At 33.8% G+C, this 23535-nt stretch overlaps 2 protein-coding genes across 3 annotated transcripts; both read left to right on the forward strand.

Moving 5' to 3' along the window:
* The first annotated feature begins 2498 nt into the window (after nucleotides 1-2498).
* LOC129910636 (leucine-rich repeat-containing protein 58) lies at nucleotides 2499-7731 on the forward strand. The gene is made up of 3 exons (XM_055988081.1): nucleotides 2499-3159; nucleotides 6980-7196; nucleotides 7262-7731. Exons 1-3 carry the CDS (start codon nucleotides 2666-2668, stop codon nucleotides 7622-7624), a joined length of 1074 nt encoding a protein of 357 aa, XP_055844056.1. The 5' UTR covers nucleotides 2499-2665; the 3' UTR covers nucleotides 7625-7731.
* Nucleotides 7732-9499: 1768 nt separating this feature from the next.
* Nucleotides 9500-23261, forward strand: LOC129908803 (uncharacterized). Of its 2 annotated transcripts, none has more exons than XM_055985568.1 (3): nucleotides 9500-10544; nucleotides 10613-10666; nucleotides 13047-14845. In XM_055985568.1, the coding sequence occupies exons 1-3, from the start codon at nucleotides 9632-9634 to the stop codon at nucleotides 14783-14785; spliced, it is 2706 nt and encodes a 901-aa protein (XP_055841543.1). In that variant the 5' UTR covers nucleotides 9500-9631; the 3' UTR covers nucleotides 14786-14845. The 2 variants fall into 2 exon arrangements, with proteins under 2 accessions (XP_055841543.1, XP_055841544.1); XM_055985569.1 differs by lacking the exon at nucleotides 13047-14845 and adding an exon at nucleotides 21909-23261 and having other exon boundaries at nucleotides 9512-10544.
* Nucleotides 23262-23535: the final 274 nt, after the last annotated feature.

The following is a 23535-nucleotide window of genomic DNA, read 5'->3' on the forward strand; positions in this document are numbered from 1 at the left end:
ATCATTATTAAAAATCAAAACAATCCCTTACAAAAAATATATATACCTACGAAATAATGGTATTTTTTGATGGAGGGGCGAATTTTAGGATATGCACTAAAGAAGATTCTTGTTCATCTTAGGAATAAGTGCAAATAGGCTAATTTTTTCATTTTAATCTTTGTTTGGATATTTTTTAACTACCCTCAAAAATCTAAAAAAATCTCATGTCCGCAAGTCCTAATTTTCTTGGTTTGAAAATAAGGTGGAATCAGCATTAAAAAATACCTTGAAATCATGTATCATATGTGTATATACTACCATAGCCTATTTTTGCTAATTTTGAAAATCTCCATTTCGCGATATGACCTTGAAATCGCGACAAGTGGACATGAGATTTTTCTAGACTTTTGAGATACGTTATAGAATGGCAAAAGGAAGATATTGAGCAAAAAAAATTTCTACTAACATTCATTCTGAGGTTAAACCCTTATTTAACTGGATTATAAACTGTTTGAAATTTTGATTTTTTATTGATTTTTACGGAAAATGAACAATGGCACAGCCATCATATTAATCTGGGTTAACTCTCATTTATGTAATAATAATAATTCGTGCATGAAAATTTTAAGTTTAATTTGATTCCTATAGATCAAAATTCTTTAATTTCCACATTTCCTAGTGTAACAGACTTTTATTATTGTACGTCTATTTTTCCTTAATTTTATAATAAATTGTATTTCTTTGAAACTTGGCCTTTAAAACTCAAAAGCTATTAATAATTTTTTTTCAGATGTTTATTAAATAAACACTATGAAATAGATATAGGGTCTACTACAGAGCATACATAAATGAACGCATTTTGACTCGTCTATTATATTAAACCAAATTCTTATCAGTTCTTGGTTACTCTTTAAAAAAATGTCTTATCATTTAAAGAAAAAATTCAAGACCAGATGGTTTTAAATTTTTGAAAATAAATTATCATAAAAATGTTGTTCTTTGTACTTTTTATACAAAAAACGAACTTTTTATTTTGATCTGGCTTGACATTATGACGTAAAGGTTTTTTCTTTAATATTCCCCAAGTTTTAAGTCGCTAACTTCCCCCCAAGCCAAGGAACTGAATTTTATTATGAGAATAGCATAGAGTTCTGGACTTTGAACAATAAATTTGAAATTCCAGCGAAACTGGAACGAACGCATATTTTAACCTTATGGTAGCAGCTATTTTTTGAATAATTACTGATTTTTTAGCTCTTATAATTTTTTTACTTATAAGATTTTTTTCATTTTCAATTTAATTAAAAAATAACCCAACTTTTATAAGAACAAATAATAAGTTTTGTATACCTACCTATAGTTCATAGTCAAATGTAAGTTTTGTTAATATGTACTTACTTATTTTTTTTAATTTTGGGAAAAATATTGTTTTTCTTCATCTAGTTGAAACTCCAAAATTATAAAAGCAAGAAATCTGTAATAATTCCAAAGGATAGCTACTACCATAAAATTAAAACATGCCTATTTGTTGTTTTTTTTTTTCATAACTAAATTTTCTACTACTACACGGTGGCCAATACGACAATCAATTTGAAAGGAAAAACAATTGATAAGTGTGTTTAGTTTAGAAAACAAAATTATGCCCTCAAATGTGTTTCTTTGATCTGAAAAGGTTAATAAGATCCGTAAAAAATTGCATTAAAAATTGAATAACCCATTAAAAAAAAAATAATAATCTGCTAGACTTTAAAAAACAACCACTACTCAGCACATTTTCTGAGAATATACGTATAAACTGATAACACAACCGCCTGTTTTTAATATTTTTTGAAAGGGTGTTTTTTTAATTAAATTATATCACTACTATAGTGCTATGAATTTTTCAGACAATCATTCAGTTTTGTCATGTTTCGAATAAGCTTGAATGGATAGCTTCTCCTAGTTTCTGAAGATCATAAAGTTATATAAAAATTATAATTTTATAATATTTTATTGCATAATTAGCAAAGAATAATTTTAAAAAGCGTTTTAAAAAATTTATAGCACATGACATAAGGCTCTTCTTAAAAAATGGTTTTTAGTTGTTATATATTAAAAAAGAATAGGTACATTTCAAAGGTGGAACATCAATTTAAGAGAAAATTAAAAAAAAAAATTTAAGAAATGTAAATGCTGATGTAACTGACAGGTTTCGAATTTCATTCCGACCCTCGTGATTTTGAACTGAGTCTTTTTAATCTACCATAAATTAAAATTCTCAAAATTCGTTCTCTGAGTGAATGGACTTTTAATCGTATCATAAAAACCACCCTATATACTCCTAGATTTCAGAACCCAGCATCCCTCTTTATCTCTTCAGCTCTTATTATCAGACTGATGTTTATTTGTGTAATGTTTTTTCGTGCGTTCAATTTGTTGATCTGATTTAATTTTCAACTGATAACTGCGCACAACATCTTTGTTTATATAGGTTTGCAGATAAGCACGTATTATTGAGATCAATAATTGACTACAATCATCCAATCCTCAGTTTGAGCTTATAAGCTGCGGGCTGTGGATCGCGATGTGAATCAATTTATAAAAACCCTCAAACATAGTCAATAGAATTTCATAATCAATAATAAATATTTATACAACTGTCCGTTTAATTTTGTAACTAAGCCAATCAATTAAAAATTCCAAAATGGAAGTATACACATCAGATAGCAGCGATACCGATACCCGGGAATTGAAAACACTTGATTACGGTCGTATGAATTTAAGCGAAATCACCCTCGAAGATGATCTAAACTCAGGGACGAAGTCCAAATTGAAAAGTCAAAAGGACATTGAAACTATGCTTCTCAACCATAACCGTTTGAAAATAATTCCACCTGCGATTAAAAGTTTTGTCAATTTGAAAATTTTGGATTTGAGTTCAAATACTTTGACAGAATTACCCGAAGCAGTCAGTTCATTACCTTTGGTGACATTAATTGCAAAAAATAATATGCTCACAAATAGTTCATTACCCAAGTCATTGGTTTCAAAAAACTCAACATTGAAAGAATTGAATTTAAGCGGCAATTTGTTGACACACTTTCCTGATCAGTTGTTGGAACTGAGATATCTAAGATACCTTTATGTGGGTGGAAATCAAATCTCAAACATCTCAAAGGATATTTGGAAGATGCACAGGTATTGTATTTTTGTTTTATTCTACAGGATATTCTAGTTTCAAAAGTGGCAAGACAAATCAAAAAGATACTATAATTGCATCTTGATACTTAGGTTAGTAAAATTTTACACCGCAAACAACAATAAATGATAGATTGCTAAGAATAAACAAAAGTACCTATTGGTATGTTCGCATTACAAAGTAGATTTTTTTCTAAAATTATAATTTACTGACATTAAATAAATAATGATAATTTGTTGTTGTTTACAGTGTAAAATGTTTACTAACCTACGTACAAAGTTACCAATAAAACACGGCTCGTAATAGTGAATATAGTTTTTCTTTGTTTTAAAAGCTGAACAAATCCGGGATTTGTTTTTTGTAAGGGTATTTAATTCTTATAATAAACTATGTATTTCAATAATACATTTTTTATTCAACAAAGTTGACAAATAGGTCGCACGTACGTACTCTATTCGAGATATGCGTTCTAATTAAAATTGTTGTTAACTAATCTTTCCTGTTAGATAAATGATAACCTCAAGCCATTTATAGCTCATTAAAAACAATTTTTCTTTGTTTAGAACAAATTCAAGCGTCATAAGCTACCACAAAAAAAAACTTAAGGAATCTAGAAAAAGTTCCTTGAACTTGAAGTTTTTCTTAATATCCTGGAGGCTTTAAGTTGGGTTTTTTAATCCACGCAAATTCTTACGTCTTTGTGAAAATAAATTGAACAACGTTTCGGATGCCTTCATCACATATCGTTTAAATATCGTTAAACAGGAACACCTTTTCGGAAGTCAAAGTAAAATTGAACGAAGTTTGGGGGAATCTTCATTCTTCAAAAAAGAGTAGGGCTAAAAAAAAGGACACCTGTGTGGAAGCCAAACAAATCAACCAAAGATTGGGGCGGCTTTTTAAAATAGATTGAATGGAGATTAGGGAAAGATTTGAATTTCAAAAGAATTATAGGGTTAAAAATAAGGGCGTCTTTATGAATTAAAATAATTGGTATGCCTTAGTTCCTCATAAGAATCGTAAAAATCGGGGCGTCTTCAGTGGCTCAAGTCCCTGGGCGGGGTGATGGCCCAAGCTGAATCAATGCAAAATCGGTTTATATCTTGTAGCCTACGCACAACAAAATCGAAGGAACTGAAAGTTTCGACTTCTTTTTTACACACAAATTGTTTCAGAGGCTATTAATTTTCTGCGCTTAAATTGTACATTGATAAAATTGAAATGCCCTACCGGTGTTCAAAACTTAAATTAAATGGCAAGTTAACAATTCTGAGAACTAGGCAGTGATGAGTTCACATTTTATACGCTTTTTTCATGCTTAGACATTAGTTTTGAATAAATTCAATGAGCCATATTCAAAGTTCTTTCATAAAGCTTAGAAGGCAGCTGAAGCGAAACGAAAAAATTTTAAGTCTCCAAGGTAAATAGCGAACATGTTAACGAAAAATACCGCCGAGTATTATGTCAAAGCCAAAATAATAAAAGTACCTACAGAACAAAAAATTCATGAAAAAAAAAATCAGAAAATAGGTAAGTTTTAATAGAAACAAAAAAAAAATAAATTTCGTTCAAATTTTGTTATGCTATTTTTGTATGGAAAATATCGTTTCGCTTTAGCTGCGTACTAGGCTTAAGTTATGACTTTTGTTTTGCTAAGAAAAATAGGAGCTTATTTCAGTCACTGACAATTTGAACGTTCATATTTCTAAACTGAAGTGGAATCGGCTATTGTGAATTGTGATAGGTGATAGTCACAAAAGACCACTTTGCTCTGTGAAATCTGATTGTCGGAAACCAAATTTGATGCTTGTGACTATCACCGATCCCTTATTACAATAGTTGATTCAATCCCCGATTTTCTATTGGACGTATTCAATAACGCCTATCCTAAATCGTTAGGGTGGTCCAACAAACTTTTTTTTTGGTGTTTGAATATAAAAAGAAAATATTTTTCAAAAGAACAAATTCTTCTCTATTTAAAACACCGAACCCGAAGAATGACTTATTAAAAAGAAATTGAAGCCTGAAAACATTGAAAACGGTTTTTTTATTTACAATAACATGAAATTGAATAAATAATTCAACTGCCATAATATGATTTACTCATTCATAGCTACAACATCTGATAGGTCACTTCAAAAGTAATTAACATGTTTTTTTTTTAACTTTGTAACACAGTTTTATTTGTGAAAATAACATTTTCAAGATTTAAACAATACATATTCTTCAAATATGTGAAGACCCATATTGTCGCTAAACTATCTGTTATCCCAAAATTGTTTGAGTCTCTTATATGTAATGTCTTATCGTTTAATTGTAAATCTATTTATTAGTGACAGTCAACATGGTTTCGTCCAAAATAAGTCTACCGTTACAAACTTGTTTTATTTCACTTCTTTTTGCATTGACTCATTTGAACAACGGAAGCAGGTAGACTGTGTCTTTACCGATTTCAGTAAGGCTTTTGACAAACTATGTCATAAAACTTTATTACTAAAACTAAGAGCCTTAGGTTTCAACGAAAATTTTTTAATGTGGGTTGCATCTTATTTAGAAAATAGAAGTTATGCCGTTATTTTCCGTAGTGAATGTTCCAAACAATTTTATGTTAATTCTGGTGTTCCACAAGGAAGCCACTTAGGTCCCTTATTGTTCACTTTATATATAAACGATGTGACCACAATTATTAAAAACTCTTCTCTTCTTATATATGCAGACGATATAAAAATATTTAAAGAAAAATATCTTCAGTTAGTGACTGTCTACAACTTCAAGAAGATCTACAAAACTTCAGGGAATGGTGCATTACAAACCGCTTATTTTTAAATGTTGACAGGTGTAAAACAATGAGTTTTACACGCAAAAAGAATTTAGTCTTGTATAATTACATGTTTGACTCTTGCCCATTAACTAGACCGTCCGTTTTTTCTGACTTGGGGATTATACTTGACCCAAAACTAACATTCACTTATCACTATGATTATATTATTAATAAGGCTAATCGAATTCTAGGATTCGTCAAACGGTTTTCTCGTGATTTTCATGATCCATACGTTTTAAAACTATTATATGTGTCATTTGTTCGGCCTATACTCGAATATGGATGTGTTGTATGGTCACCATACTATTCAATACATATTGACAGAATAGAAGGTATTCAGAGAAGATTTATGCGATTTTCTCTCCGTTTTCTACCATGGTCCCCCGAAATCTCACTACCTCCCTACAATCAAAGAGTTATGCTACTAAATCTCCCTCTACTCTCAAAGCATAGAGAATACTTACAGCTTTGTTACATCATTAAAATAATAAACGGTTCTATAACATCGCCATCAACTTTGGATCGTTTACATTTCAGTTTTAGCCAAGCTAACTTAAGAAGACAAATACCTTTATGTCCATCTTTCAGTAGAGTAAATTATGGATTATATAGTCCTCTTAATCAGTTGATTTCAGTATTCAATAAATATTACTTTATGATCTCTTCTGTTAATGATAATTTTAAAAGTATAAAATTCAAACAAATCTTTTTTAATACGAGAATGTAATGTAAATTTAAAATGTACTAGTTTTAAGATATATAATAAGTGTTTAACGTTAGTCCTTAACGCATTAAATAAATAAATTGTTATTTTGACCCGATTTTCGTATTGGTATTAGAATAGGTTTAAAGTTATTTAAAGGTTACGCACCACAGATTCAAAAAACGGAAATAATTAGTAGAAAAGATGGAACGAAGATCGCCGGGTCAGCTAGTTTTAAATAAAATATATGATATTATATATTTTCTAACTTACACAACATTTTCGTATTTTATAGCTTACAGGTTCTTTCAATGGGTGGAAATGTGATCAATGACGTCCCCGATACAGTTGGTTGCTTAGGCCAACTTCAAGCATTGATACTTTGTGATAATTTAATCGAAAGCCTTCCTACTAGTATTGCTCGTTTGAAAAATCTTAAATCTTTGCTACTGCATAAGAATCGCCTAAGACATTTGCCAAAGGACATTGTGGCTCTTAAAAACCTAACAGAGGTATACTTTAATCTCAAGTAAAATAATTTAAATAAAAAATTAATTAAATCAATAAATATTTTTAGCTCAGTCTTCGTGATAATCCTCTAGTTGTGAGATTCGTTCAGGAAATGGCCATCAACCCGCCCTCGTTAATGGAATTATCTGCCAGAGCCGTTAAAGGAACAAATACAAAGTATGGACCTGAGGACTTACCACATACCGTTTTGGAATATTTAAATAGTGCAAATTGCTGTGTCAATCCAAATTGCAAAGGTGTTTTCTTCGACAATAGGGTGGAACATATTAAATTTGTAGATTTTTGTGGAAAATATCGAGTACCTTTACTGCAGTACCTATGTTCATCAAAATGCATTCAGCCAGAAACGCAACAAAGATCAGAAGCTGGTGCAAGCGGATACTTGATGCGCAAGGTTTTGCTTGGGTAGAAGAACTGAGCAATTTAAAGAAAATTATTGTATTTTTTATTGGAGTGAATTTAAGAAAAAACTGTGAATGGATTTATTGATTTATTAAAGTGATTTATGTACCTTTATCAATAGCAGTATGAGAAGCTAAATTTTTGTAAGATTTTTGAAACAAGTAGCATTTTTAATACAAATTACAAATTATTATCATGAAAGCAAAATTGAATTTGAATTTTTATAGACAAACCAAATTCAGAAGCAAACGGTAAATTTATTAATTGATAGGCCAAGGCCCTACGCTGTATTTTGCTCTGAAGGTCATCAATCCTATTCACAAGAGCTTTGAGAATTGAGAGTCAGACTTTTGAATCTCGATATCTACCTTTTTTTGAGTCTGAAGTGCCAAATCGCACATTAAACCTGAGATTTTTCTATTTTTTCTCCTCTTCGTCAGATTCACAAATCTGACTCCAAATCAAGCAAATGGAAGACGATTCTTTTATGTCGAAAGTTCGATACTTTTATGCCGTTTTAGCCAATTAAAAAAGGTGAATTTATGTGCGTCTAAATGATCGATGAGAACCAAAAGAATATGCATTTTCATAGTAAAAACAAAACAAAGTAAGGTACCTACAATTTGTTAATTTTTTTCCCTTCAAAATGATTTAAATTACAAATAAACATAAAATGGCTCTGGTTCTTCATTTCTTTACAAATTTAAGTTTGGCTTGACGTTTTGCATTTGTCAAAATTGTAATGTGCTTGAAAATCTGTACAAATCCATCTCAAAAAAGAGATTTAAAAAGGATCGATTCTTCGGGAAAAGTAGCGATTTTTTTCATTGGAATTCATTTAATGAAAAAGAATCCACTGCAAGCCGAATTTTTGGTTGTTTGGAGTTCGATGTTAATTTTAGTTACCTAATTTAACATCTCATTCCGCTCGGCAACCTCTTGACCACACCGGAAAGGTATGTGATGGTTTACGGTAGCGACTAGCGATACAGGTACTATAGTACGTAACTCGAAGCGGAAAAGATGGGTGCACCCAGGATTGTAGTTACCGCTGTATCAGGTATATCCATGTAACAAGGCCCCCAAAAATTTGATTATTAAAAATTTTCTAACGCATTTAAAACGCGTCCAAAACACGTCCAAAACGCGTCCAAAGTGCATTCAAAATGAGTCAAAAACGCGCCCCAAACGTGTCTCAAACGCGACGAAAACGAGTCCGACACGTGTCTAAAACGAAACTCTTGCAAAAAGCGTCCAAAACGCGCACGAAACGCGTCCGAAACGTGTCCGAAACGCAAGGAAAACAAGTCATAAACGCGTGCCAAAACACGTTCGAAACGCGCCCAAAACGCGTTTGAAACGCGTCCAAAACACTTCGGAAACGCGTCTGAAACGCGTCCGAAACACGTCTGAAACACGTCGGAAACGCGTCTAAAACGCGTCCAAAACAAGTCCAAAAAGCGTCAAAAACGCGTCTGAATTCTGAAACGCGCCCAAAACGCGTCCAAAACGTGTCTGAAACGCTTCCAAAACGCGCCCAAAACGCGTTTGAAACGCGTTTGAAACGCGTCCAAAATGCGTTCAAAACGCGTCCAAAACACGTCTGAAACGCGTCCAAAACGCGTTCAAAACGTGTCGGAAACGCGCCCAAAACGCGTTACAAACGCGTCTAAACGCTTCGGAAACGCGTCTGAAATGCGTCCAAAACGCGTTCAAAACGCTTCCAAAACGCGTTCAAAACGCTTCCAAAACGCCTTCAAAACGCGTCCAAAATGTTAAACGCGTCAATCATTAAAAAAAAAAGCTCAATGGATGAAAAACTCTTTTCTGTAAACCAACCACAACTAAAAATTGAAACTACCAAACGAACACATCCGTCACTTGGCTGTCATGTCATTTGAAACGTCAAAATGATAAAGTGAAGCCCAAGCACTTTTTTAAAATATTTAATGAATTTTCGTGTTTCCTAAATAAATCATTTTGCTAAATATTTCCTATTCTTATTATTATTATTATGAGCGATATAATTATAAAATCAGAAAATGAAGACAACGATGATAGCAATGATTCCCTTAGTGCATTGACCACACTTTTAAAAGAAGTAAAAAAAGAGGAACACCCAGAAGTGTTGTCTGACAATGAAACACAAACAGAAAATAACAAGGGCAGCGAAACTTTACCTGAGAGCTTCTTTGACGATTTATATCGGGACGAGTTAGAAGCTGGTCCTGCAGAAGCCACTACCGATGCAGATATTGCAAAATTGCAAGAAATTATTGCCAGAAAGAAGAGAATTCTTCATGATGTTAGTGAAGATGTTGAAGGAGGTGATGGACCATTGGACAACAGATGTAAGCGCAAGGACAAAACAAATGATGGAGACAAACAAAGTGGCAACGGTGCTAAACGTTCACGAACAACTTTGGACACTTCAGAAGATGCCCATCCAAATAATAATGCCGACGAAGGAATTGATCAAAATAACACCACTCAGCCATCATCTTCGTCGGCAAATGAGTGCCCTGAGCCAAGTGAAGAAGCTGCTGATCCAGAAATGGAATTAGAGAAACTTCTCAAAACAGAAGACTACTATTCAAATGAAGAGGTATCGAATCCCAATCAAAATATACAATTTAGCAACAACAACATGCAACAAATGTATGGATTCCCTAATGGAATGGGAATGATGCCAACAATGTACAATCCAGGTGCAACCCAAATGATGGGTAATATGCCCCCAGGAGGTTATCCAATGATGCCTAATATGGGATTCCCTCCTGGGTTCTACCCACCGAATATGGTCAATATGCAAATGATGGGCTATGGATTTCCACAAATAAATGTTCCATCCAATAATAATGAAGTTGAATGTCTTCCAGTAGACACCAGTGCGGGATTACCTAAAATTACATTCAAAAAAATTAAATGTACGTTGATGAGAGTATTTGAGAAATTTATGTTTTTTTTACAAATTTGTTTGGTTTTTTCTTTTCAGTAGAAAAAAGTGTAGATAAAACTGTCCCTCCAGCTGAGGATCCTAGGAAAAAAGGTAAGATTAAGAAAAAAAATATTTCATTCTCCTTTTTTTTAGAAATAAGTAAGCATTTTCTTTAAACCACTACAAACTCTTGCTCCTCACTAACTACCAATTAAGGTTTCTCTTAATTAGCGTTAGATTTATCAAATAACCGCATTTGTATTCTCGTTTCAAGTGACTTGACACAAACTAGTCAAGAAGATTTTGTAAGTCATTTTGAAAAGACTAACTTGTACCTTTTTCAATAGTCAGATAAACCTTAGTTAGAGCTTATTCCTAGGAATATCCATTTTTTTATATTGACATTATTCGTTTGATAGTCTAAGTGATAGCTGAAAAATCAGGGCTAAGCCTAGTACGCATATCGTGCAGAATTTTTGCTCCCATACAAATTCTCGAAAATTTAGCCGAGCTAAAAACTTATTTATGAAATTAAACGGAGTTGTGCGTAGCTCTTGTGAAAAAAATCAAATAATTCGTTTCCAAACATACATTAGTTATCTGTCAATTTAATGGCACGGAAAACAAATGAAAAAAAAAGACGAAGATAAAAATGTCAGCTTAAATTTAGCTGAATCTGCGTACTAGGCTTTATAGTTAGGAGCTTTAATCTTTAATCTCTAAGGGATGTGAGGCCACTCTATCCAGTTTGTATTCATTTGGCATGCATTCTTACAATAACATTGCAATGCAAGTTTGTTGTTTGTATTCTCCTCATCAATAGTTATACCTTATCTAAAAAATAAAGTGGTATGGCCATATTCAAAGAAGACGTTAAAAAGACAGTATCATAGAAAAATATATGCCTTTTTTGAATAAAAGTAGTTTTGATTTTTTTTTAATTTATCGAGAACGACAAGACGTTTTTGGATCCAGTTTTCAGTTTTCGTGTAAAAACAAATAACAACATTAAATTATGTAATTTAAATTTGCACTTAATTACATAAAATTTTGAAAGAAATAAGTTCTTGCCTTGACTCAACCTATACGCTCTAGCTTTTTGGTACGTTCCTCCCGTATATCCTTCATCTCAATGGTTACCAACCCAAAAACCACGATTCATAGCTTTGGTGTTCATAACTCTGGTTTTTCATAACTTCGGTTTTTCGTAAATTCGGTCTTTCATAACTTCGGTCTTTCATAACTTCGGTCTTTCATAACTTCGGTCTTTATTAACTTCGGTTTTTCGTAACTTCGGTTTTGCGTAACTTTGACGCGTGTAACTCTGTCGCGCATTACTCTGGTATTCGTAACTCCGTTACCATTTCTTTTCCGAGGAACTCCAATATTGTATTCACAATTCCAAAAACACCACCATAAAGAGACTTTTTTGCGAACACTTTTTTGAAAAATCAATTATTTTTCAAAAATTCATAACTTAAAAAAAAAAAACAAACAAAAAAATTCTTTTATTCAATTATTTACAGTTAACTATTTTTAATCATTGCTTGAAAAAATAATTTTTTAGAAGTGTGAAAAATTACGTTTTGTACGCTTCTTTTTTATAAATAAAAAATATTCAAAAAAAAGTCGTTTGATTTTTTCAATATTGTAGCTGCTCATACCATGCGGTGTTTACATGATGTTTATAAATATGAGATTGCTGTACTAAAGTTTTCGGTTATAACATTGCAGGCATATATTTTAATTTGCGAATTAAAAAAAAAAGGCTACACTTTTTTAATGCACACCTTAGGCACAATTTTGCGAATTTGGCTTATGCCTACTTTTCGAAGCTCAGTGTACAGCGACTGAATCCAGGGTAGTGCTCGATGATTACTCATCGTTATGTCAATACCTTGACATAATTGACATACACAATAGATGGCTCCTTCATGCAAAATCTAGAAGTGAGTAAGATTTGAAATTATTGTCGCATCCATGTGCCGACAGAGGGTTAATGTGATGACATTTTGTCTCTTTTTAAAATGAAATTTGTTGGTAGAAGCGTTTTCGTGCATGTTTTATCTTTGGATAATGTCCAAACTTAGCGTTGAAATCGCCAAGGATATTCATTTCGTCTTCTTCAGTGCATTAAAAACAAAGTGATATTAGTAATTTTCAAGACAAGCCACCTGAAACTGCAGTTCAGAATTTTTAAAGGTTCTTTCTCATTGACCGGCAGTCATAAGAAGAAAGAGTCATCTTAATTTTGATGACTGCAGACCAATAAGAGCTATTAAAAAACCGGAACTTAAGTTCGGGTGTTTTGTAAACTTTAAGTTGTGGCAAGTTTTAATCTCTGTATGTGATGTTATTAAGTACGTCTTACGTTGGTTGCGCTAAGTAATTTAAGTTTGTTTTTAATTAAGTTTTTTCTTCTTTCGCTCATAGTTGTTAAATGTCTGTACGTGACTCAGTTTTTTGTTTGTTTCTGCTTTGCTTATTCAAGAAACCTTCAATGGGAACACCACGTCTGATAAATCCCCATCAACCAGTGCAGCTCGCATGCGAAGGCTTCGTGAAAAGCGGAAGGCTGACGATCCACATTATGTAAGTAATGAGACCAAGAGAATTCGTGAACTTCGAAAAAAACAACGAGAGGAAGCTCCATTACACGTTCTAGAAGCAAAAAAAAAAGCTGAAAGAGACAAAAAGAGAATGCAGAGAGCTAAGAAACGGGCTGAAAAATGGAGCATTGATAAAAATCCTTCACTTTCGACAAGTACAATAACTCTATTTGAAACAAAAAACACATTGAATGAGGACATCAACAAAGCCGTTGCAGTATTACCAAAATGTCCACGAAAGCAGAAAGAAGTCGTCACGGAACTCGCACAACAAATGAATATTGCCTTATTAGCAGATGAACAAAAGGTTAGACTGTCAGGAGTTGGGGATATACAGTATGAAGTTGTGAAAAACTTTTACTATCGCTCTGATATTGTGTACACTTGTCCAGGTGAAAATGACGTTGTCGTTTATTGGGAAGATGGGATAAAAAAGAAATCCCAGAAGCATTATTTAATTGTTTACTTGCGAGAAGCATTCAGTATTTTCAAAGAATTCCATCCTGATATTGAAATTCAATTTTCAAAGTTTTGTAGCTTGCGACCTAAAAACGTTTTTCTTATGAAAGATACACCTTCAGAGCATTGTAAGTGTGTTATACATGAAAACTTTATCCTCAAATTAAAAGCACTTAAGATAGGTTATTCAAACGATTGGTGGGGTAAAGTATTATGTGATCCCCAAATGGATTCCAAATGTTGGAACAATGAATGCGACGATTGTTCAAATGGTAAAAAAATATTCGTTCCAGACCTGAGTCAGATTTGCTTTTGGAAAGAGTGGAAGAAAACTACCGATAAAAAGTTACGTTTGTCAATCCATGAAACGTGTGCGGGTGAGCTTCTTGAAATGCTTATTAACTCGATGCCTTCTGTAATGAGTCATGTAAATTTAAAGAGAATACAAGCATTTGAGTTCCAAATAGATAAACTCGACGAAAATGTTCGCGTTCTTCAGGTGGATTTCGTTATGCCTTTTAGCTGTGATTATCAAAATGAAGTTCAAAGTGTACATTGGTCCAAATCCAGTGTACTTTTATTAACAGCAGCCAGTTTCTATCGAGGCCAATGTAAAACATACATTGTATGCTCTGATACCAAAGCTACAGACAAAGACACTGTATATGTTTTCTTAAATAAGCTTTTCCAACTTATGAATGAAGAAACAGAAGAACCAACATCTGAAGTAATTTGGAGTGATGGTCCTTCATCTGAGTTTAAAAATAAGTTTATGATTAAATTGATGACAACTCTTAGCGAAAAATATAAAAAAAATATATATTGGAAATATTTTGCATCATCTCACGGAAAAAAAAATATAGATGGAATAGGAGGAAACATAAAAAGGCTAGTGAGACAATATACTATGAATCAAGATAAAAATGTAACTGTTCAATCAGCTAAAGACTTTTCCGAACTATCATCAGAACTAGTGCCGGAAACTCGTGTTATTTACATTCCATCCTCAGAAATAGCCGAAACAATAACTACTGAAGAACCATGGGATAATGTTAAAGCGGTACCAGAAATATCTAATATCCATTGGATTGAAGCAAATGGCAAATCTGTGAAATGTAAAAAAAACTGTTTGTCCGAGGAGATAACTGCAATTTTATACTGACTTTTTTCATCATTCCATGTATGTGCAATAAATTTTTAAAGAAATAAAAAAAAATTTGTTTTTATTATTATGTAATTTGGATTGTAGCTGAATTATAAAAGCTTACAATATTTCTATCGGTAAGTTTTAGTTAAGGTCTGATTTCTAACAGCCCTTTTCTGGCAAACCTCACAAGCCACAAAAACCTGACAAGGTGATCATAACTCGAATTTGATGAGGATTTATTTCTCACAAACTTCTTACTAGCAAAAATCCAACTTGTGAGTTGTGACCTTCTTCAGAGCAGATCACAAATTCGAAAGGTTTTTGTGATGCGAAAACCTCACAAAATCAAATTCAGCTCAACTTGTGAGGTTCTTGTAACTTGAGAGGTTGGCCAGAATAGGACTGTAAAAGTGACTAACTCAGGTTGTTCTTTTTTCTTTTTCAACATTGGCCTTGATGTCAAAACTTAAAAATAAGCTATTTTTGGGGACTTTAACTTTCTCTATCTTACTACATATAGTCTAAGATACGTTAATCCGTCAACTGAAAATAGTCAAGATTATATGAAAGATAATGTTGGGCGATGAAGAGTTGTTTATGTGCCCTCATCTACTATTTACAAAAAATCGATTAACGAATCATTGCACCATTGGCAAAATCGCCACCTGAATAGCTGTATTTGTACCCGATTTTTGTAAGAGATGTAAACATCCCAATGTTCACTGTGGCGTATACGTATTTTTTTTAATTTTTTAATTTAAAGTAAATTAAACATGAGTTTTTCATAGGAATATGTTTGAGATAGAGTTCACTACAAAAAAGCAGCAATGGTGCGTATTGGTAAAGGTATATTTTTACGCTTACTGAAAATTTAACATCTTAAATGTAGGCAACCCATAATGGGGCCAACTTTAAAATAGGGAAACAAATATCCTTTTGATCAATTAAATAACAAAATGGGCATATATAAAAAGTATTTCTGCGGAAGTTCGAAAAAAATGAAACGTAGGTAGAAAATGTAGAATTTTTTTAAATTGCATATTTTAAAAAAGATCAAAAAAGCCCATTTATTCTAGATATAGGCTGGAAAAGCATGTCTTGAATAGACGCATTGATACATGCACAAGTAATTTTGTAGAAATATTTATAAAAAAATGTTCTCATTGTTTTTGTTGGTGATCTAACCCGCTGAAAGCTTTTAAAGTGTTGTTGTGTTGGCTTAAAGGAGAATGAGCGTTTCTGTATGAGTTACGTCCCAACACACACAGCGGCGGTGTAAAACGTAGTGATATGAATGGAAGCGTCTTTATGCCTGTAACAATGTATTGTATAGGCCTAAGTCTGTATCTCGTCAAGAAAAGTTCTTTGGTCGTTTGAATTTAAATTACATACATAAAACTGTTTTTCGTTTTTAAACTTTATAGCAGGTATCTTTTTGCATATGAGCCAATTACCTGACTTTTTTTTACTCAGTCTAAAAGTAACAGAGCTAAGGGGAATAATATTTCTAAGAAATGATGATCTAAAAATTTGCAACGAATTCAAAATATTAACAACTGATTGAATTATGCTGCGTGCCGTTTTTTACAAAGCATGTGTATTTTTTTTTTTTGATTTTATGATATTTTAATGCATATTTTTGTATTAACAGTTATGTAAATTCCTGTGTAATAACATACTTCAGAAGTTTTTAGCTACCACCTCTCATTCAATTTGAAAACAAAAAATCCTAAGTGTTGAAAGTTATGTTTTAGGAAAGACCTTTGTAACGAAAACACGTCTTATCGGTTATAAACAGAAAATAGGAATAATATTTATTATTGAAAATAATTGATAACAAACACAAAACTATTATACAAATAATTTAACAAAGTGTTTTACTTGTTACATTCAAATTTCAACACTCCCACTGAATGTAACATTTAATTAAATTTGAGACCTACTGCTTCAGAACAAATTTTATGTTTTTTGGAATCTAAAGCTTTAGTTAGAAAGTCTGCATTCATTTCTGCTGTGCTTATATATTTTAAGTTAATCAAGCCTTCATCTATCTTGTCACGAACGAAATGGTGTTTGACATCGATATGCTTTGTTCGAAGATGATATGCAGTTGTTAGCGCAAGACTTATTGCACCTTTGTTGTCGCATAGAATGGTTGTTGACTTGGGAGAACTTGGAATCAGCTCGGCTTCCAGTCCTTTAAGCCATAAAGCTTCTTGAGTGGCTGCGGAAACGGCCATGTACTCTGCTTCGGTTGATGAGAGAGCAACTGTGGGCTGTTTTTTAGTATTCCATGATACAGCTCCTCCACAGGATTTATAGACGTAACCTGTTACGGATCTTCTATCAAGACTATCATTGGCCCAATCTGCGTCACAATAACCGATTAGTTCATTATTTTTCTTCTTTGAGAATTCTAATTTGGCATCGGACGTCCCCTTCAAATATCGAAAGATTCGTTTGACTGCTATCCAATGAGCTTTACCAAAGCAGTTATTAAATCGGGAAACACTGCTCACAGCAAAACTAACATCAGGTCTGGAAACTTGTGCAGCGAACATAATACTGCCAACTGCTTCTTGATATGGAATCTGCATCATTTCGTTTTTCTCTTCTTCCGTTTGTGGGCACATTTGTTTGGTAAGCTTTTGGTTATTATCCATGGGTGAGCTAACAGGATTACAATCATTCATTTTGAATCGAGTCAGTATGTCGTTGATATAGCGTTCCTGGTCAATTTGGATAATGCCTTTGGAACGATCTCGTTGAATGTGCATTCCAAGCACAAATCTTGCTTCGCCCATATCTTTCATTTTGAACTCGCTGTTAAGATATTTCTTGAGTTTAATTTTCACATCAATATTCTTCGTAAATATTAAGAGGTCATCAACATATACTGCAATTATTATGATGTTTGAATCTTTTCCAGTAAAATAAACACAAGGATCTATTTTTGATTGTTTCAAACCATATTTAGTTAAAGCTTTGTTGAGCTTTTGGTTCCATAAACGACTGGCCTGCTTCAAGCCGTAAAGTGATTTCTTTAAATGACATACTTTACCAGTGTTATCGGTGAAACCTTCGGGTTGCATCATATATATCGTGTCATTTAAATCTCCTTGGAGAAATGCAGTGACTGCATCCATTTGGTCAATGTCCAAATCTAATTGTGCGGCCAGAGAAAACAAAAGGCGTATGGTGCTATATCTCACTACTGGGGAGAAAGTTTCTTCGTAATCAATCCCTTTTCGTTGAGCGCAACCCTTGACAACCAACCGGGCCTTGTACCGTGAAATCTTGCCTTCACTATCACGCTTTGTTTTAAACACCCATTTACAATTGATAGCTCTTTTGCTGACAGGCAAATCTACAAGATTCCAAGTGTCATTTTCTCGTAAAGCATCAATTTCTTCATTCATTGCTTGCCGCCACAATTCAGAATCAGATCTTTCAAGTGCTTCCTTCAACGTCAATGGATCATGTACTTCATCTGTTGTTACGGAATACGAAATGTAACCATCCCTTACCACAGGCTTCGGAGTACGCTTACTTCTCCTTGGTATAGTTTCATTTGAATTTGCTGTCGTATTTGGAATGTTGACATTTTCACTAGATTCACTTGATGTTTCGGAGATACATATTATTTCATCTTCAACTTCATTTAAACAATTCTGATCCGCATCTTGGGTTTCTGTTTCAACGGACTGTTCCAATTCTCTTGGCAAAACATCCGGAATCGATACACTGCTATCTTCACTGTTATTTTCCCCCACTGAATCATCATTGCCTGAGAGTATTTGAGAAAAATTAATTAAAGTATAATCTTCAATTACCTTCTCCGTCTGCAAAGACACGCGTTCATCTTCGAAAAATACAACATCTCTGCTCATGATGATTCTTCTCTTGTCTGGGTTATACAATCGGAAAGTCTTGAAATCTTCACAATACCCAAGAAAGATACATGCTTCGGATTTCGGGTCTAACTTTTTGCGGCACGCTTTAGGAATATGAACCATTGCCTTGCAACCAAACGTACGCAAATGAGTCAAATCCGGTCTCTTTCCTGACCATGCTTCTTCTGGAACCACTTCAAGGGATGAACAAGGTGATCGATTTATTATATGGATGGCTGTAGAAACTGCTTCAGCCCAGAAGTTCTTCGGTAAATTCGCATCTAATAACATACACCTTGCCTTCTCGATTATAGTTCGGTTCATTCGCTCAACAAGCCCATTGTGTTCAGGTGTATACGGTGCTGATGTACGATGATAAATCCCATTCTTTCGCAATAAAGCTTGAAACGTTTTATTGCAGTACTCTGTTCCATTATCGGTGTGTAAGGTCTTAATTCGTTTGTTACATTGATTTTCTACAAGTGCTTTAAATTCTGCAAAACGGGTGATGGTTTCGTGTTTTGATTGTAGAAAATAAACAAACGTTTTTCTTGTGAAATCATCAACAAACACCAAAATGTATCGAGCACCTCCCATACTTTTGATATGCAATGGACCACACAAATCGGAATGAATTACCTCGAGTACTTCACTTCCTCTAGGTCCTGTGTGATTGAATGGAAATCGACACTGCTTTCCTTTGAGGCAAATTTCACAGTTCCATTTATCGATCGTTGGAAATTTTTGACTTGTTCTAAAATAATCGCTCAGCATCCGTAAACTTGTCATGTTGAGATGCCCCATTCTTCTGTGCCATAGTTTGCAATCTGAGTCCAAATTGTTTGCAACAAAACATCTTTCTTTTCTTGGCTTGTCCAATTTAAACAACTCGCCGTGCAGAGAAGCTGTTGCAATCAGTTGTTTTTCGGAATTGTAAATTCGGCAGCCCTTGGAATCGAAAATCACTTCGTTGTTTTTGCTCACAATTTGACTTACTGACAGAAGATTTGCACTCAGATTAGGAATACACAACACATTCTCAACTTTCACCTTTTCTTTTTGTACAGCAACTGGCAAATACACATTCCCCAGGCTTTGTACAGGCAAACGCATGTTGTTAGCTACCACAACTTCACTCTTAGCAGCTTCGCTAATATCTGACATTATGTTCGGATCTGTACACATATGAGCAGATGCTCCGGAGTCAATGTACCATTCACCAGGCTGTACTGAGGACACAGCAAAAGATGTGTACAAAACGTTCGAACTTGCTTGACCTGTCTTGTTGTTCCCCATCTTAGATGGACAGTCTCTGGCGAAATGACCATTCTTGTTGCATTGGAAACATCTAGGTCCTGAACTATTGTTGTTGTTTTTAGTTCCACTTTTATTGTTAAAGTTTTTCTTTGTTGACCTCGTTTGTTTATGTTGACCACTGCGTCCATAAAAAGCAACCGCTTCAACATCTTCTGTTTTTACGTCTTGAAGGATCTTCATCTTGATAACATCACCAGTAATGGATACGCCGGAACTTTCAATACCCATGATCATAGGTTTATATTCTTCGGATAAACCTGCGAGTAAAATTGTTCCAACCCATTCTTCACTGACCGTTAATCCAACGCCATTCAGCTTATGAGCCGTAGTGATTACAGTATTAACATAATCCTCTACGGATGAACAATTCTCCAGTCTCGTCGTGATCAATTTCTTGAGCAGTCCAACTCTTCGCGTCAGTCCATTGTCCTGGAAAGCCTTCTCAAGATTATCCCATGCTTCCTTTGCTGTTTTGGATGCTTGAATATGAACGTAGTTCACAGGATCAACCAACAAAATAATTTTAGCTCTAGCTTTAGCAATTCTTTTCGCATCCTCTCCGTCAGCTTTAACGCATGACCACAAATCTTCCAGCTCCAAATATGCTTGGACAGAAAATTTCCATGAATCATAATTGTCACGACCCTTTAATTTTTCAATTCCTGGTAGTCCGCTGTTAGCCATCTTGAAAAATTGCTGATAGAGGAATCAAATTAAAATAATTTTTTCTCGAATTTTTTCTTAGAAAAACGTGTTTTAATTATAACTTCGTTATGGCCTTTAGCGTCCTTCTGGGCCCATAACCTGTTGAAAGTTATGTTTTAGGAAAGACCTTTGTAACGAAAACACGTCTTATCGGTTATAAACAGAAAATAGGAATAATATTTATTATTGAAAATAATTGATAACAAACACAAAACTATTATACAAATAATTTAACAAAGTGTTTTACTTGTTACATTCAAATTTCAACACTAAGAAAACGCACCTTTTTTCCAGTACCTACATAAGACTTTCATGAAAAGCCCTGGCACAGACTATCAATTACACCGGCACACAAAAAAAAAGTGTCATGTACCAGGAACCAGACCTATCTTTCTATATGTTTTGAGAAAAATGCAATAAACTCTAAAAAAGTCATAAAATTTCAAACAACACTTTGTTTTTTGTGTGCCGGTGTTATTTTTTTTAATACAATTCATATAGTCTAAGAGCCCACAGCAAATTTTGGGAGTGGAGGTATAATCAAAATGTGAGTATATAGTTTTATAGCCTTATGCGTTCTAATAACGAATTCAAAAGTCTGGCAGCTTTAAATCGCGGCTTTATATAGTTTTCACGGGGTGGAAAAATGTGGGTTTTCCAATTCATATAAGTAGGCTAAATTCGCACTATTTCATATTATTTATACAGGAACAGATGCTCTGTCATTTCCCCTAAGCCTGAAGACATCAATCTTTACGATGCAATCATTAGACCCCAAGATATAAGCTGTGAAAGCGGCTATGTTTTGGAGACTTTTCAGTTTAATTTTTTGTTTGTTTTTTCGTATTCGAATCTCTCCAAGAAAAGAGCAGATATGGTTGGTTTAAAAAGCTTATATCTTGAGTTCTATTTGTCGCATCGCCAAGATTGAGGTATTCAGGCTTAGGGGAAATGACAGAGCATCAGTCCTTATATTCAAAATGTGAATTTGTGATATTTTAGCCTACTCACATTAATTTGAAAAGTCGCGTTGTTTAACCCTCCGAAAACCATATAATGCCGCGATTTAAATCTGCCAGACTTTTGAATTCGTTATTAGAGAGCATAAGGCTATAGAACTGCATACTCACATTTTGGTTATACCTCCACTCCCACAATTTGCTGTGGGCTCTCGGTCTAATAGTACTTATCTTCAAATCTTTTCTTTAAATTTTTATTTTTAGTTATTGATGCTTGCACACTCTTATTGGAGAAATTGGAATTTGCAGAGCCAACAGGAAAATTTATTTTCACATCCACCGTCACAAAACTTGACAATACCACCGCTTCAAATTCCATACTCCAGAAAATAACAAATGTGAGCTATAATTTTCAATCGATTGGTCCCAGACAGAATCTCCAAGATTGGGGATTAAAAGGAATCCCCAGTGCAAATGTTGAAATTGCAAAGAAAATATCTATGAGTGCAGATAAATATTTTAAGAAGATTTCTGAAAATGCAAACACAATTGCAAGAAAGATGGTAAAACAAGAAGTTGCTAAAGCGGACAAAAAGCAAAACCAAGAAGATATGGAAGTAGAAGAGGTTACGTTGTCGTCTTATTTCAAAAATTCCATGACCCAAACAGAACCTCTGACTTGTCGAGAATGTGTTGCTAGAAAGCGTAAAGTAGGACATGAAATAGCAGTTCAAGCCACAGTTTATACTGGTAGTATTGGAACTCAGACAACTCCCCGAGTGCGTTTCAGTGATCAAATAGTAGAAGGAATGAGTGATAATCAATTAAAGGCTATGTATGAATTTTCAATGTTAATTCGTGAGCCTCCAAAGAATACGTCTGCGGAGCTTATAAGACTGAGAGAACAGCTTATTAACATGTACAATTTATCACAACGACAACACAAAGGACCGGTGCCATTTGTGGATGCTTCTCAGTCGTTACAAGTTCAAAATACAGTTAGAGATCCAAGAATCGACCAAGGTGCGAATTTCGATCCAAGAAGATCTGCCGGATTACAAAACCAAATTGCACAACAGCCACCAGAACAGACATTTCGACAAGATATGCCACACTATCCTCAACATGGGATGCATTCCGAGGAGCAAATTCAATCTTTGCAGCAGCATCGGGTGCAGAATACTCGAAATGACCCCTCAAACTATAATCAACATGAGATGCCAATTGAGAGAAATCAAACATTGCAGCAGCGTCAAATTTCTTCTCAGTTTCCTGGAAGAGGTAGACCTCAAGGACGTTCAATGCAAAATCCTAGCCAACAAAGACGCAATGGGATCCCGGGACAACATTTTGATCAAGCTTTACCAGAATTTCCAGGTCAGGAGTTCCATTTGCCCGAAGGAAGAAAAAACTATGGCCGTGGCGGGCTACGAAGATGAGCCATTGTTTATTTGCTACATTCATGAATTTTGTGAAACGAATATAATTGTTATTCATTATTTTTTTTTCTTTGATAAAAAGCCTATCTCTTACTTTAACTAGATTTCTAGGTCTTTTAATAAACTTCCGAAATATGATGCTTTTTTTAAAAGTTGTTAACATACTTAATACCAAAAATATATTGTTTTTCTTTTTTTCGTTAAATTTGCAACGATTGGTTGCAAATTATTCAGACAAAGTTTTAAATATAATATACTTTGGGCATCTCAGAGTCGTAAATGTTTGTGACAGACAGTGCTGCCATGATAAAAAAACATGATTTCAGTTGAAAAAACATGATTTATAAAAAAAGCAAAAACTGATAGAAAGTGAACATCCACATCGTGACTAGGGGGGAATAAAACAAATTATTTCGAGTTCATTTTAGAAAATATTATTAATAAAGTATCAA

This window comes from Episyrphus balteatus, chromosome 2 (genome assembly GCF_945859705.1).
Source record: "Episyrphus balteatus chromosome 2, idEpiBalt1.1, whole genome shotgun sequence".
NCBI classification, from domain to species: Eukaryota; Metazoa; Arthropoda; class Insecta; order Diptera; family Syrphidae; genus Episyrphus; species Episyrphus balteatus.

What these genes read in the sequence shown, in the direction of transcription:
- LOC129910636 (XM_055988081.1), top strand. Translation starts at nt 2,666, where the DNA reads ATGGAAGTATACACATCAGATAGCAGCGATACCGATACCCGGGAATTG. An exon ending in GATATTTGGAAGATGCACAG is followed by an intron (nt 3,160 to 6,979) that starts GTATTGTATTTT and finishes CGTATTTTATAG; the next exon opens with CTTACAGGTTCTTTCAATGG. An exon ending in CTCTTAAAAACCTAACAGAG is followed by an intron (nt 7,197 to 7,261) that starts GTATACTTTAAT and finishes AAATATTTTTAG; the next exon opens with CTCAGTCTTCGTGATAATCC.
- LOC129908803 (XM_055985568.1), top strand. Translation starts at nt 9,632, where the DNA reads ATGAGCGATATAATTATAAAATCAGAAAATGAAGACAACGATGATAGC. An exon ending in TACATTCAAAAAAATTAAAT is followed by an intron (nt 10,545 to 10,612) that starts GTACGTTGATGA and finishes TTTTCTTTTCAG; the next exon opens with TAGAAAAAAGTGTAGATAAA. An exon ending in TGAGGATCCTAGGAAAAAAG is followed by an intron (nt 10,667 to 13,046) that starts GTAAGATTAAGA and finishes TGCTTATTCAAG; the next exon opens with AAACCTTCAATGGGAACACC.